General features: G+C 42.3%; 1 protein-coding gene across 1 annotated transcript; it reads right to left on the reverse strand.

Annotated features, from left to right (window-relative positions):
• Positions 1-6,519: 6,519 nt before the first annotated feature.
• T265_03763 (hypothetical protein) lies at positions 6,520-15,818 on the reverse strand (the record flags this gene model as incomplete). The annotated part of the gene is made up of 6 exons (XM_009168316.1): positions 6,520-7,045; positions 9,594-9,735; positions 12,105-12,200; positions 14,633-14,746; positions 15,143-15,302; positions 15,756-15,818. The coding sequence occupies 6 exons, from the start codon at positions 15,816-15,818 to the stop codon at positions 6,520-6,522; spliced, it is 1,101 nt and encodes a 366-aa protein (XP_009166580.1).
• Between the last annotated feature and the right edge of the window lies 1 nt (position 15,819).

Genomic DNA, 15,819 nt, shown 5'->3' on the forward strand with positions numbered 1-15,819 from the left:
AAGAGCGAAACTCGAGTCCAGTGCTTCCCTTTGGTGTGGACTCACAGGAATAATTACGCCAGAACAGGAACACGGCCGTTCAAACGAGAGTGGTGTGGCTATGAACAAACATACCTATTCCGCAAAACCCCAAAATTAAAACAAATCAATTGATCAGGTTTCAATTTGCTCCTGAGAAAGGCGAGACCAACCAACTTCTTGGATGTACAGTCAGCAAACTTTCACAACAAAATTTACAGCCCTTTAATTACATCTTGTACGATACCGGTGTTTGATGCATTGTGTACTCATATCTGTTTAGGACCAGATGATGACACAGCTTTGGAAACGTCTCAGAGAGTGAACTTAAAGTCAGTGGACGTTACTACCTAAATATCTCCGTGAAAGTCCGTCAACCACTGGGGAGTAGGGAACGGATGCGGAACTGTTTAGGGATTCACAGATATAGTAAAACCGTTGATTATGACTGCTCAACGAATATTCGCGGTTGAAATTTATGTAGTGTGCAGCCTCAGTTTGGATCAGGCAATCCATATAGTTGCTCAACGTTTGTCAGCACTTGACAATTCGCCTTTACCTGCCCACCAGCACCAGAGGTCATCCCCCGTTTTATGTTTATTTTGGCCTAGATCTGATTGGATTTTGAGACAGTAGCATGAAATACCCACCACCCATCAAGCTGTCCAATTTGTCGTTAAATTTTGACCGGACCTAGAAGCTACAGTGTACATGAATAGTCTGATGGCAGGAGAATGCCACCAATATCCAAGTTACAAGATAGGACAGCTGTAACTAAAATAGGTATAATGATAGGAATAAGGTGGATATTGTAGATGTTGGAACATTTGTTTGAATAAGCAAACAAGGGATGAATGCCCACTTTTGATTTGCTCTGAACAGACTCAACTTTTTTGAGTCACAAATAAACGTCAGTCTATCACGTGCAACGCTCAAATGATTGATACATACACCGTGTCCAGCAAGTCTGCTATCCACGACTAATATAAAAATGGTTCACGTCACCAGATGCTTTCGCTACCCCGAACTTTTCCATACGGCTATCAACCACATGTAACTTTTCTCGTCAAGGAATGCGTTGAGGACCATCAATTGGCTCAGCCTATCGAGCGTTTAGGTTCAGTGACCAACCTACTACAAAAGTAACCGCATGTTTTAAATAATGGCTTCGACCGTAATCAGTGCATTGACTAAATGCTTCAAAACAGTCACCCAGCCTTAAACATCCAGCTTTGCAACCATCGGTGTGGACCAAGTCTATTTTCACCCAGTTGCAGCCACAGTAAAGGAGTATGGATGTTACCGATTTCGCGATTCCACTGGAATTCCGTTGGACCCATCTGGTTTCTTCTACGTCTTTGCGAAAAATATTCCAGAAGAATTTATTTTGCGTAGGTATTTCAAGACGGGTGCATAAAGCTTGATTGATTTACCAGGAAGAGGATTGCAACCCGGTGGTTTGGAAATATTCTTATGGTGAATTTGTGGTTGGAAATGACAAGCCATTGTTTAACTTCTTATCAGACAAAACTTGTTACACGGGTTCACTAATTCGGAACCTTTGTGAACATGTCTAAAAATTGCAAGAACCGTGGTTGCTGGAATAGAACGAACAATCATTGTTGCTTACACAACTGCGAAGTTTGTTATTCCTCAAGTCGACACCTGATGCCAGGCATATGCTATCGAAATCAAAGTAGCCAGGCAGAAAAGGCTCGTTCAACATACAACTCACAGACTTTCCCTGTTCTAAGCTTTCTTCTATGCTGTGTTCGGATAACTAACAGTGGAGCTCCTTATTTCAATTTTAAAACTCTGTGAAAAAACGTTTATATAAAAACTCGGTTAAGTTAATTATGTGAACATGGCTAAGAATGTAAATTTAATCAATAACCATGAACGTGGATTTGGTGCAGAATATTGTTTTCTTCCACTTACGCATGAACTGGATTCAAAAAAGAAACATGAGTGGCTTCATTAGGCCATAAATCAGTCATCAAACGGTCGGAAATATTCGTGGAACTGGGTTTACTGTGGCAGGTGGGTATTGAACATGCTGACTAACTAGTTTCAAATTGAACTCACTCTGCAGCAGATACAGTAACGCCTTCTTCGGATAATTATTTATAATATGCACCGTAATCTGCACCCAAGTCTGTATTATTTCAGCAAGCGCACAAGGACGAAATGTCTGTTCGGTGAACGTTTTTCTAAAATTTATTTTCGCCTTCCACTTTCAGGCGAGCCATTCGGGATACCAAGCGAACCAAATACAATTGGGGAACAAAGAAAAAGCTCAAATTACGCATCTTTTGAAAAGGAACGATCAGTAACGAAAGGACTTGAATTTTCGCGGTCATCTTAATCGGACTTATCAGTTTACATATCTTTGTACATATACTATGTATATATTGCTCCCACTAAATTTGAGTTGTTCTACTGAGTTCACCTTGTGGACCCTGTCTTTAACCACATAATATTTTTTCATAGCTCAAACAGATACAGCTAGGAGAAACAAATGAACGTGCCTCCATTGATTGGTCAGGATTAGAAGGTCACAATAACCAGAGTGGACTGAGAGGTAGATCTCAGAACTGTTGCACCATATGTAGATAGTAATAGTTCACAGAAAGATTGCCCTAATCTACTTTCCTATTTCTACAGCTCACTGAATTTCATTATCCACTGAAGCAATCACACTCCTGGCGGAAAAATTCTGGTGGAATACTTTTCCAGCATCGTTGAGACCCCCTGGATGCCTAGATGAGGCTCAAAAGTTTGGCCTCATACTCTGAACTCAACTACCTGTGTCGTTTGGTCCATCAGAGACACGTTGCGTCTTTCGAATACTGAGCGCCACATCCAGCGAAACAGCCGATGAGTACAGCTTGAAGCAACTGTGTCGTTGGTCCATCAGAGACACGTTGCGTCTTTCGAATACTGAGCGCCACATCCAGCGAAACAGCCGATGAGTACAGCTTGAAGCAATTTAAAGGAGCAGTTGCCAAAACAACTGGGACGTTTTTTCACCATAATTTAGTTTTTTTTGGTCTAGGCCTTTCCGGTAGCTAAAACCGTTTGTTTCTCTTTTCTAAAAAATTGCACAATTGATTTTTTTGATGCCAAAGTTGCCAGTCATAGAGACCAGTTTTTCTGGTGAAGGAGGATCTTGGTTCTTTTGAGTCTGTGCAGTCATCCAGAGTAATGTCATACGTCAGATTGTGCCTCACTAGGTCCGAAGGGTCAGCAGGAGCACTGAACAATGAACTTTACTTTTAATCAACTGAAGAAAGATGTGTCTTTCTTGTTCACTCTGCGTCGAGTTTACACCATTCAAGTTTAGACACAGAAGCAAAGGTGGTTAGCGCAGCCATCCCTGAATCATGCGGTGTACCATAATGATGGTTTTGCGTTGCAGTGGCTCAGCGCTGTTGATAAGCGTGTACCATGCCAAACATGCTAATCGTCAAAACCAGCCACGTGGGAATTCAAACCCAGTACTTTGTCAACGGGTAGGCGGGCCAGTGCCTCACATGTGGATGTGGGATGACTTAGCGATAAGTCAACCACTGAAAACTCGCAGCTTATTCTTTCAAGTCAATTTCTGGCTTGCTTGTTATCAATGTCAGGCACTGCTACGATATGGGAACTCAACATCGACTACCCATGCATCTAGCCTTCTACCGGTATGTCGCGTTTAGGTGTTAAGATAGCTTGAGTTGCGCTTTGCCCGCGGCACATTTGGCTTGAATACATCTTTGGATCCAATAGTTAAACATCCTACTAAATTCTTTTAGAAATACCCATATCAAGGATGGGTTGAATCTCAGAGGCGGAGGTCTTTGGTTGGCAATTCATGTAGTATTTTACGGGGTCAATTGAAGAAACACCAAAACGAGTTCGTTATCCATTCCGATGCCTAGAAAATTGTGCTCACCAAATATACTGGTACCTATAAACCGCGGGATTAAGTGAGGAGGGGCAGTTTTTTGTCGGGGCCGACTGGCAGCTTGAAACCAGAAGAAAACTGGCTGAAGCCTGCTAAATATAGCCACTAACCGAAAAACCGAGTGGATTGTACAGTGAATATAAGGTCAATGTTGAGGTTGCCGATGCGGAACATTGAGCGACGCGTGGGTGTGACAATTCCGGATATCAAATGGAAGAATTAAGTTCGAAACCCTACACTATTATTTACACAACAAACCTCAGGTGTCCATATTCGTGGCGTCATCAAGTGCACAATTCTGTCACTGTTCGGCAGTGTAGTGTCAACGTCCGCAGACCAAACAACGGTAAGCGATGGTTCAGTAATGTGGGTTGCGGTCGTCCCTTCCGACGACAGTCTCGCGATTCTCATTGGTGGTGCGATCACCAGGATCTCATGGAAAGACAAGTCAAGGCATGCTCGGCAAACGGAACAAGACGGCGCATGGGTAAGTAGATTAGCTGCGCACACTCACACATGCTGATACACAAGTGTTGGACTGGATGATGTTTGTGACAAGGTGAATGGCGGGTACAGGTGCAATACAAGTGGAGGTCAAAAGTATATAGGCGGAGTAAGCAAAGGAATGGGTTAATTATCATGAGACCAAGTGAGATTCAATAGCCAGTCGTTTTGCCAGCCAGGCACGTTTACGAATGTATTGCTATGTATTGCTATGTATTGCTTCATAGACGAGAGATTCAGCTGGGTTCAAGATGAGTCTACGGCAAAACCGATCTGGTTTGCAAATGAGTGTTTTTCGATAATTTCAAGTAGAACATGAGGTTGACGAAAACTCGGAGACTGAACCTATTTGATGAGCCCCAAGAAGGACAAAATCGGTCGTTGTCTACCGATGAATTCTCAGCAACCTTATGAGTAGTGTATTACGTCTCTACGTGTAGACATTTTTCGTTATCATTTACGAATTCTGCAGGATGATAACAGGCCTTCATCAGTCTATCCATAATCTCACTCTGCACTCAGTTTCGCTGGCGACGATAAACCACTAACGCGTCGCAGTTCGCAGCTACAACATTATCGAAAGGCTGAATTGATTACTTCGTTGATATAGTCCGAAAAGTTACAAGGACGGACAAATATTTCAAGTGGTGGGAACCTAACAAAATGGTTAACCTGCAGCGGTACTATTAACACAAAAATTTGACAAATCCATAAAATTGGAATATCCTAAGAAATCCTGAAGATAGGCCCCTTGAGTCCAAAACCAAGAATAATGTCGTGTGAAGCCCATTGGTCGCGGAGAATTCTGTCTAAATCCATCCACCCATAGGATTAAAAACCGCTTGCGAAGTTTCTACCGAAAGTCTAACCACTTTCTTAAAACAGGGGTTTGGTACAACATGCTTAACAAAACATTTTTAGTTTCAGAATCTTTCCCGATATGTGATTACCCGTCGTCATCTGTCCTCGCAGGTGTATGCTTGTATCAAACTACGTGGGTATTAAAACTCAGAGTTTGTGAAGCAAGACCCGTGCGTGTGCCTCAGACCACTTGAGAACTGAACTGGCAAAGAACACAACTCGTGCAAATATCTCCCACCTGAGTGATGATCAGCATCGGCGGGATCATTCCCAATGATACGGTCAAAACGTTCGAAGGCGGCGCAGCGTCAAAGATGTCCATCATTCGGTTACGTTACCCAACTCTGTGTTGCCCAGAAAACACTCATGTTCGTTGAGACCGCCTTGGTGATCGGCTACGTTGTTGGTACGATTGTACTGGTGATGCCTACCACATGAAATACTGTTAAAATGGCCTCAATCACGAGGCAACTCCTTTCAAATCTCTTCGTCCTTGTTGAGTATTGATTTGGGTTGCCAGCACCAAGACTGAGGGTATATTTTTTTTACGGCCAGAGAACATAGAAGTACATATCGGACACTTGACATGTATTAAAATCCACATACAATAGTAGGATCAACTCACAATAACTTCCTGGTTTTATTTAAGACTCCACTATGTCAAAGCGTCTCACTGTCTAAGGCGTGTTTTTTTAACCTTTTTGAAAAAACCCGTCAATTTTGCCCCAACCATCTAGCCGATTATAGTTCGTGGAAGGATATCAAGTAGGCCATCCATACTTATCAAATTTAACCACATGGCTAGCCAAAAATGAGTCAAACAGTTTTATATGAAGGCCGATTGCGCGCTATTTTCAGAGGACGCTCTAAAGGATGAATAATATATTTTTGTCTCCCCACCGAATCCAGGCCACGCAACAAGCAAAATGAACGGCAAATGGTAGATCACGAGATGTATTCGATACTCCAACCATATGAAGCTGGATAAAATTTGATGACTTGAGTGAACATCACCGTTTGCAAATAAGAAATCAGCATAAGCATTCAGAGGGTTGGAAGAAGTCATGTTGAATAGTTGATGTCCGACCGCAAACATTCCGCATATCAATGGAAGTGAGTGGATAACAATACCGTCGCACGACTGACACTTTAATGGTCTTCGTGGATTTTTCGTTCAGACCAAAGGGTTAGAAAAGTTGGGAGTTTAAAACTTCCTGTTGGAATCCTGGTTTGTCCATCAGCAGGACAGCAGTTGCTGATGTCGTCGTGCTCTCCGCTTGTCCCTGATCCCGATTAAAGCTGGAGAGCTCAGAAAGAGGTCGTTGAGCAGTCACAGTCGTGCTTGTTGCCCGTGGAATTTCTTCATGATAAACAGTCTTGTTGGATAAAACCTGGCTGCGTGAATTACAGATTTGACACCGGACTATTAAATAGACTATGGTACAACACAGGACCACCCCCAGGACTACCACTCCTGTCAGCAGCCATAGGCCAATTTGGTACCTCAGATGACTGACAGAATATTGGGCTATCTGTTCAGGATTCACTGTTTCTCTCCACTGGGAACTGTGCGGTCCTGAAAGCCGCGCGGTAAGATATGGCTCACTCACATTCATTCTTGGGATCATGTGGTGATAAGACCAGGAACTGTTGAAAATGCTGGCTGCTGCCGGGAATTTTGGAAATGTTTTTGATAACTGCGGTTTCTTGTCACTGAATACAGAGCAGAAAAAAGAGCGATCGTTTCAAAATGATGTCAAACAATATAGGGCTGATATTTGGTTTTGAAAACAGAATAAATCAATTTCTCGTGGTCCGCAAAACACGGTCTGCTGAGAATTTCGAGTCGATCAGTAGCCAGAATCAAGATGCTTTCTCCCTTGACACGCTAAGGAGCTAGCCAGCGGCCGTCTCCTTATTTTGTGTTAAATGGACCATGTGGCTATCCACCAAAGCCCGTTACAACATTCCATAAACTTGAAAATAAAACCTTGAGGTCAAGGATGACTATTGTTTAACCATTTTTCGATAACGTGTGGACTCATTTTCGATGTTAAAATTTGGGGTTATCTTGATTAAAACGGAGCACTTGCAGTTATTAAATAAGGCAACTAATCATCACAGGAAAACACTCTCTCCGCGGCGAATTTCACTTGACTGAATTACTTTTCACTTACGTTCTAGGTTGCCATCTCTATTCTCATACACATACTATTAATACTCAGTGCACTACACAGTAATTCTCGCGCAACATCCCAGAAGCTTGAAGGTTTACAAAATTGTCACGTGATTATTTGAAAAATACATTTCTAGGTTATAATTCCGTCTGATTTATCTGCTTCAAAGTTAGTCTGCGCCACCTACTGTGCATACAGGAAACGGAAGAGTTTTGTTGTCGACAATCTAATCGGTTCACAAATACACTCTCCCATGGTGCATTCCTCTGTCCGTACTTTGATTGCAATGTAGATTACATCTATACTGAAAGGCCAAGAATCTCTAAATATAGCCGCAGCAATTTAGGTATTGAATTTTGTCAATCTGAGGCGGCTCCAAGCTGAAACTAATTGAGGAACACGTAGTAATGTGACTGACGGATTCACCTCAACTCAAAGTTGGGAGCGTCGGGTTCTGCGACCTGAATATGAGATGAACAATTATTGGAAAGCCGTGCTCACGAATATTCAAAATGTACACTTAAGGGTCTCAATGTACTAGTGTTGATTTCTCTGTGATCATGGGTACAATAAACTTGGACAGGACAAACGTTTGGCTAATGATTCCAAAACCCCTGTGAGAACAGCTCAGCGGGGACAGGTGATGCTGCAATTGTGGTGATTTCGAAATCACACACTGGCAACATAAGGTTGCTGTTATTCGCTGCAAAACATTCTTCGTTATCACAAACACACACCATCTATGAAAATTTTCAAGAGTTGATAATGCAACGTATGTCTTCACAGTGTACGACCATTGATAATACCGAATGACAGAATTGACGGACTGGACTTTATGAAATCAACTGGAAGACATCATTTTCCGTATACAGTCAGCGATCAACTTGTGATTATACGAAAAATCCAGCATTCTTTGGATCATTAGAAACAAAACCAAACGATTCAACATTGCATTGTTGGTGTGAAACACTGACCATATCTCGATACATTGTTGACATGAAGAACCTATGCGTGATACGCCAAAACACAGCAGTTTTCACCACACTCCCGAGTGAACTCACTTATAAATATGCCAATCTGTGTTAAGTGACACGATCTAAAAGATGAAAGTGTGCAGCAAGCAGTAGTGGTAGTGCACTTTAAAGACTGTCAAAAAGGGAATTTTCATTGTCACTTTGGAGACGAAACTGTGCACTTTGAGGCTACGTGATAGTTTTAACTCTGGTGTCTGAGAAAAAACTACGCATCTCACTTTCGAGTGATATGGTTCAACAAGTGACCGAGGTTCCCAAATTTCCTGGAGGCTGAAAGTTCGTATGTCGTTGGCACAAGGCAATTCTTCCCCAAGCTAACATTCCTTCCTTTAAAGAAACCCCATGGATGCCTGCAATCAAAGGTTAATCCCATTTGGAAAGCGATGAGTAGCCTCATGTAAAAAAAAACGTCCGTTGATTCAAAAGTCTATATTAAACCGCTTTTCGTTCCATCTCTAGCAGTAGTCCGGAACTAAGGCATCCACTCCAATGGTGACGTCACCTTTTTCTAGGGCATGATGCTAATGAAAGAATACGGTTGGCTCGGTGATGCATATATATATTTCCGTTGATTAAAAGTCTATATTAAACCGCTTTTCGTTCCATCTCTAGCAGTAGTCCGGAACTAAGGCATCCACTCCAATGGTGACGTCACCTTTTTCTAGGGCATGATGCTAATGAAAGAATACGGTTGGCTCGGTGATGCATATATATATTTTAAGGCTGACGTGCTGAAGGCGGAAATGGGATGGAAAAGTAGTATGTAAAGAACTCGGTTGATGGCAGCGGGATTCGGGATAGCTTGTCGCAATAAAATTCGGCAAAAAGCTGGTATTATATCTGCCTTCGAAATGGCATTATCCACAATACATAATTAAAGGCAGGAAGGAGGGAAAAGAACAGATCACTAGTTGAATTTTGCCGTTGTTGAATTTAATGGCCATGTTCGTGAATTTTTCCTGGTGTGTTCGGTTTTGAGACGAGTACAGTACTGGAATCAATTCTGTTATCCTCTCATATGAGACACTAGTTATTTGAAGGACAACTTACTTGAAAAACGGACTGTGTGGTGCAACATTCGGTTGAAAATTAGGCACCAGATCGGTTCGTCCGTAACGAATCACACGAATATCTGGTCTGTAGCCAGCATCGAATGCAACATCCAGAAGCTTCAAGCCATTATAGGTTATGCCTGAAAGAGTGGAAAGAGCAATGCTGTCGGGAAAACACTAGGGGAGAGTTTTGGTTTGTACATTTTGCTGGAGCTTTTCAACGGGGTCCCCTGATAAAATTGCCGAGTAAGTTATTCCGGCGATCACCGGTCATTGCTAACGGATGACGAATGAGAACGCTTTTTTCTAGTTCTTCCAGGTTTCTTTTTGGTGGCATTCGAAATTTAGTCGGATTTGCTTTTGAGTGAAACTGTTCCAGTGATGAAGAACACTAAGGTAGGACAGAAGTGAGTTAGATACCTATGCACCCAATGCGATATGACGATTTACAGTGAATCTGTGCCTACATTTGCCAATTGCAGCTCATGTTTGCAAGCTTTCTGTTTCACGGTAGTTTATTCGTTTTTGGTGGGGAAATTCTGGTTGAATTATCACGCAGAACTCGGTGAGATCCTACAATGATGTACCTCACAAAATACTCATTTTTTTACTAGACGGTGGTGTGGCCATCTTATAAAGGTCGCTGTTTTCACATATGCACCAACATGTCTGTCCAATAGAATCTCCGGATTGGACGATTAGTGTGAGCTGAAAGATCACTCTTTGTTCCCGATCGCCTGACGAAGTCGGCTTTCCGCTAACATATTAGGGACCAAAGTTTTCACCTTATCTTCTACAGTGCGACTGCTGAAGATTCTTCAGAATCAATGGAAATGTCTCACTTTTGAAAGGCATTAAAATCTATGGAAGGTTTGATATTAACTACGTACTTTACCTTACCCTGCAGAATCCCTACAGGTGTATTTTCTGTTCCAGTTTCTCAACGACGCTCGATAGGATGAGCAAAATGGTTTTCGAACAAATCTGACAGGTGATGTTTGCATCCTGTCCTCACATGCTTCAAACTGCAGCCTTAAACTATGCTTTCGTCTCCTCTTTATGTAAAATGATAAAAGGCTTCGCAAAGTGTATTCCAGAGGGAGCGTAACAGCATGTCTGGAAATCGAGCTCATTTGTCGGAAAGCAGACTACAGTGCTTTATTGATAGTTCGAAAACTGGTGGCTATGGCTCTGTTCGGTGAGCCTGGCAACTGACTTGCAGCACTCGAGTTACCAACGAAAGGAAGAAGGCTTTCGCTGCGGATTTATTCATTAGGAAACGCCAACTGGACAGTAACAGACCATTGGACAGGGTTACAAAACCCTCATATGCATCTTATTTACAAAAACTTAATATCCATCTCCTCCTCAAACGCGTCTTCCTGAATTTTCCTGGATATTCATTGACTATTGCTCAAATGCAAGCAAATGCGACTCCACAAATTCCGCAAACGTTCTCACTTTCCAAGAGACACGAAGCAGATTTACGAGAAAACACTACTCGCATGCCTTATCAGTAGTATCCAACGTTACACCAGTATTCCACCGCAAACATGTTGGTGACAAGTTCTACGATAGTGTAGTGTGGGTGAACAAAAAATGTCCCCTTTGCCTGTGGGAAATAGAAAGCACTAAATATTGTAACAAACAAAAAATATAACAAACATGTGGGCTGGGCAAATTTCGCGGATATATTAGCAAAGTCCATTTTGTGTCATCCCCAAAGAAAATACCAGATTAATGTGTGCCTTTTCACAATCAATTCTTACAATGGATGACTCTGTAGCGATCAGCCACTAGATCACGCGTCACAAACGTTCAAACCACGTGACAATTCCTGTCCCACTTGCAACAGCTGATAACATGTAGACTACAGCTTTCCATCCAGTTTTGTTTACAAGGCTACCACCTGCGTCACGCGCCAGACTTACGAAGTTCAACCACATCAGATCAAGCTGTATTCATGTTCGTGCAAGCATCAAACACGAAAGAACACCCCTCTCTTCACACTGCACACAATAAATAGCCATACAACTGGGGCCGAACACACACTTGCGTGTACAGGACAGGAAGTCAACCCAGCTCCACGGTTAACTCCGAAAGGCGTGTAGCAGCTATACTGCTGAGGAGACACGTCCCGCGTCCGGACCTTTATTCAAGAACTCTCAACAGTTGTCCTCAAACGACAGGTCACTTTTTGGCCAATTCCGTTCTTGTACTGTATTGCATTGTAGTCCACATAACTTCTGTAATCATTATCATTCTGGAAAAACAGACATTTATCAGTGCTTGTCAGAGGAGGAATTCACCCACTCAACCCTGCACTGACGATGTCACCTCGACCGGTGATGAAACGTTTGCAATCCAACTGCCAAGTGCTTGTCACCTTCTGATGATGATCCTAGTTACGGTAATCCGATCAATAAAAATTCCTTAGTTCTCTTTGGTTCGAGTAATCACAATATATCTCGACAGGGTAAGCTCCTTGTTGAAAAAAACTTGTACTTACCGCTTAAATATCCCTTGAAGTTGTCATTGAAGTGAGGAATTCCGGAGTGGCCTATAAACACATTCAGTGTTCCAGAGGTGAAAGTTTGCCGACTCCCTAAAATAGACGGAGTAAACAAAACGGAAAATATTTTAATCCCGAAGTAAACTATTTGTGCTTCCGTTGCTTACGTCAGCGTGACGCAACTATACGTGGAGGTGTGATTACGAAGGGGTTCTGGGGCCAGTTCTAGAGTTCCCGAAGGACTTGGACCTCAAACAAAAGTTTTATGTGTGAAAGCCACTCATCGTCGAACGCGTAGCGTACGTAAATACACCTTAAAAGCTGACAGATGTCTGGTCGGCTGTAACCCATACAGAACATTCGACCTGTTCGAACCAGATATCTGTAGTTTCATATACCGTACAAACATTTAAAGCATATTAACCTGATCCCCCCACCAGTGAAACGGCACCGAGGTCGGTCAAGCTGACACGAATCAGTTGAACTTAATTGCATGAAACCAGACCAAGAGAAATTGAGTCATCCCCGGTGCCTTTGATCTTTATCCCTATCAAAGATTACTGAAAGCTTGCGAGGCAATTCCCCAAACTCAGCTTCACATCGAATACATGTTTCCAATGAACAAGGAAATTAAGTTGATGTTAGAGGAAGACTCTAACGGAATCTCTCGTTCATGATATTCAACTTAATGTGCTGCACAAAGTCAGCCTTATTTTTCATTTAGCACGATATTCAAAATGTCTCAGTGAATTTTCACGACGAAACACTACTCATAAGGTCGCTGAGAACTCTTTGGCAGCCGACTAACGGCTTTATCCTTCTTGTGGCTGATCAGGTAATCGAAGCCACGAGATTCCGTCACCTTAGTGAAGAGCTCCAACAGAGCGGCACCAAACATGTGCTGTTGAAGAGTCCCCAGCAAACGTTTGAGTAGTATCTTGCATCGGAACGATATTATCCGACTAAATCACGAAGTGGCTCTCGCCCGACATATTTTGGTGGACGTATTGTGATCTGTAGACTGTGTTTGTACTCAGTTAAGTCTCTCTTTGACTTTTCTGGGAGTAGTTTGCTAAATATAGCATCTGTCGTTAAATCCTCGGATTAACTGCGAAAAAACTAGTCGTCTCATTAGAGCAGATAATGTGCAAACCACTGCATTTTCGGCATTTCTTCAATCGGTTCCGACTTATACATAAGACAAGAAATAAGCGAGATCTGTAAGCTGGACTCAATCAAGCTAAAATTTGTAGTTGAGAGCCAAAGTTTTCATAAGCTTTGACACGATATTTGAGAGACATTTGGGATTACGATGAGGATTTCTGGATACATGAAGTTAAATTTCTTCACGAGGAGCTTTTCGGGCCTGTAAACTTTGTCCCTCAGGTTTTGTATGTTGAGAGCGTGATCAGTGAAGCCAGTCCTCAACTAGACTACCTTGAGTGCTCTTTCAATGTTTTGTTAAGTTAGTTGACCGGAATTTCACCAATTCGGTCAAATTTGGATGGCAAACAAGGGTCCAAAGATACGTATCAGGTCTGAGAGTTACAGATCAAAAGAATTCGACCATGAATTGTCTGAACAGCCACAAGAGTTTTGGTTTCCATCTTTCTAGTCGATTTTCCCGTTTGTGTCGCACAGGTAATGTACCAAGTTTCATTTGCTTCTTAATAGGACAAAGCTGTGCGGTAAGTAGGCCACGTTGAGCACACCCATCATTGAGCATGCTCGTGGGTGAGTCCGGGACAACAACGCACCAATAGAGTAGGGTTGGTTTCTCCGTTCCATCTCACAAGTGAATTAGGGGTTCGTATATCCCTTAGCTAAAGGCGTCAAATGAAGTGGTGGGCCACTGGGTCCTGGGCCACAACATATCTGATAGGCGGGGGAAACATGTCTAAAGGGATAGCTTCAAGTCGAAAACTTGACGAGGCATTTCTAAGCACCATAGAAACAAGCAAGTCTTTCAGGGAAGCACTTGATGAAACCAACAGCCAGGAGTTTGTTGAGCGAATGTTTTACTATGCCAGGCAAATTTACGTATATTTTCTAAATCAGGGTATCGGAAGAACATCACTCTGATCATGCTGCTCAAACGGACTGTTCAAGGGACAGTGTTCGAACCACTTCAATATGCTTTCCCGGATAAGACGAACTGACAAAGAAACGCGGTACGCCCAGTTCATTGCTGAGGTAAAACTGGTTCAGAATCGTAAATTTTATTTGCTTGATGAGCTTCAAAGGTACCAGACTAGTATAACTCTAACATAAGCCCACTGATACAGTAAGTGCCAAAATATAACAAGTAACCTAATTTAATGTTGATTGATAGGCCCACAACCAGTTTCGACATTCTTGGGACTCATCCGTCAACCTTATGTTCTACTTGAAACCGAATTGGAAAGAATTACCGAAAAACGCTCCCTGGCAAACACATTCGGTTTTTCAAAAGACTTGTCTAGGACTCGGTTGTTTGAAAATGAGTGTATTTCGTTAATTTCGTTCAATTTGGTCTCAAGCAGAACCTAAGGTTGACGGAATTTCGGGAACTGTGCCTACCTGATGAGCCCCAAGAAGGGTGAAACGGGTCGTGCGCTGTGAAAGAATTTTCATCAACATAATCTCGAATATCGTAACAACTGAAGCATGAGGCAGCCTGATACAGCACATTCAGAACCCAGACCCAACTGGGTTCCGGATACTTCTCTCGAAAAAAACAAAATTTGTTTACAAATGAGTGTAGTTTGCTAAATTTAATGAGCTTATCAATGAAAGACACCCTAATTCCGATAAACTGTAGCCAGGACAGACGTACTTTCATTTACTGCTTCCCCAAACTACAGACTGAATCCCATGTGGAGCATAGCGATGGTCGTTAGGATTCACTAAACTTCTCCGTAACACATCGAGCTGTGCGATGGGACGATAGCATACCACTTTTGCAAAACAGAGAACCAAATATGCTCATACGGATGTTCTGACCTCCTACACTGCTGACGGAGGAACGTATCCCTCAAGAGAAATGTCCATCTTACTTTGAACCGTGTAGTTAACCAGCTGTCCATCCACTTCTATCCAGAACTGAGTATCCGCTCGGAAACCACGTATTCGATGAAAGCGACCATCATCCAAGTTTGATACAGGTCTCAGAACTGACAATGGCGAGCCAGTGGATACATAAAGACGACCTCTATGCTAAAACAAACGACAGCAATCACTGGTTTTGAAAGCGGTTTGAAACAAGAAACAATCAACTACACTATGAATAATTTCCGGACAACAGTTAGCCGAGTCAAGGTACGACTGGTTATGATTTTAAGAGCCTCGAGGGAAGAAATGGAATGTCTAAGAATTAAAACCCAACTATAAATTATTGCATACCAGGTTCATTCAAAATACTTTGCTTTCTAAATTTTGAAAATGCTAAACAAATTAAATTTTAAATTGAGAAAATTAGCATCAATTTAAAAATCAGGTGTGTGTACTACTCAAACAACTGTCAGAAAAAAAACAAATAATTCAGCTGGATTCCTGGTGAGTCTCTCGAAAAACCAAACCTGTTTCTAAACGAGTATTTTTTTGCTAATGCCGTGCAATTTGACTTCAAGTAGAACGTGCAGCTGACGGAAACTTGGGGACTGCACCTACCTGATGAGCCCCAAAAAGGGCAAAACCGGTCGTGGGTTGTCGAAGAATTTTGAGCAACCCCATG

The sequence above is a fragment of the Opisthorchis viverrini genome, assembly GCF_000715545.1.
Source record: "Opisthorchis viverrini unplaced genomic scaffold opera_v5_60, whole genome shotgun sequence".
NCBI classification, from domain to species: Eukaryota; Metazoa; Platyhelminthes; class Trematoda; order Opisthorchiida; family Opisthorchiidae; genus Opisthorchis; species Opisthorchis viverrini.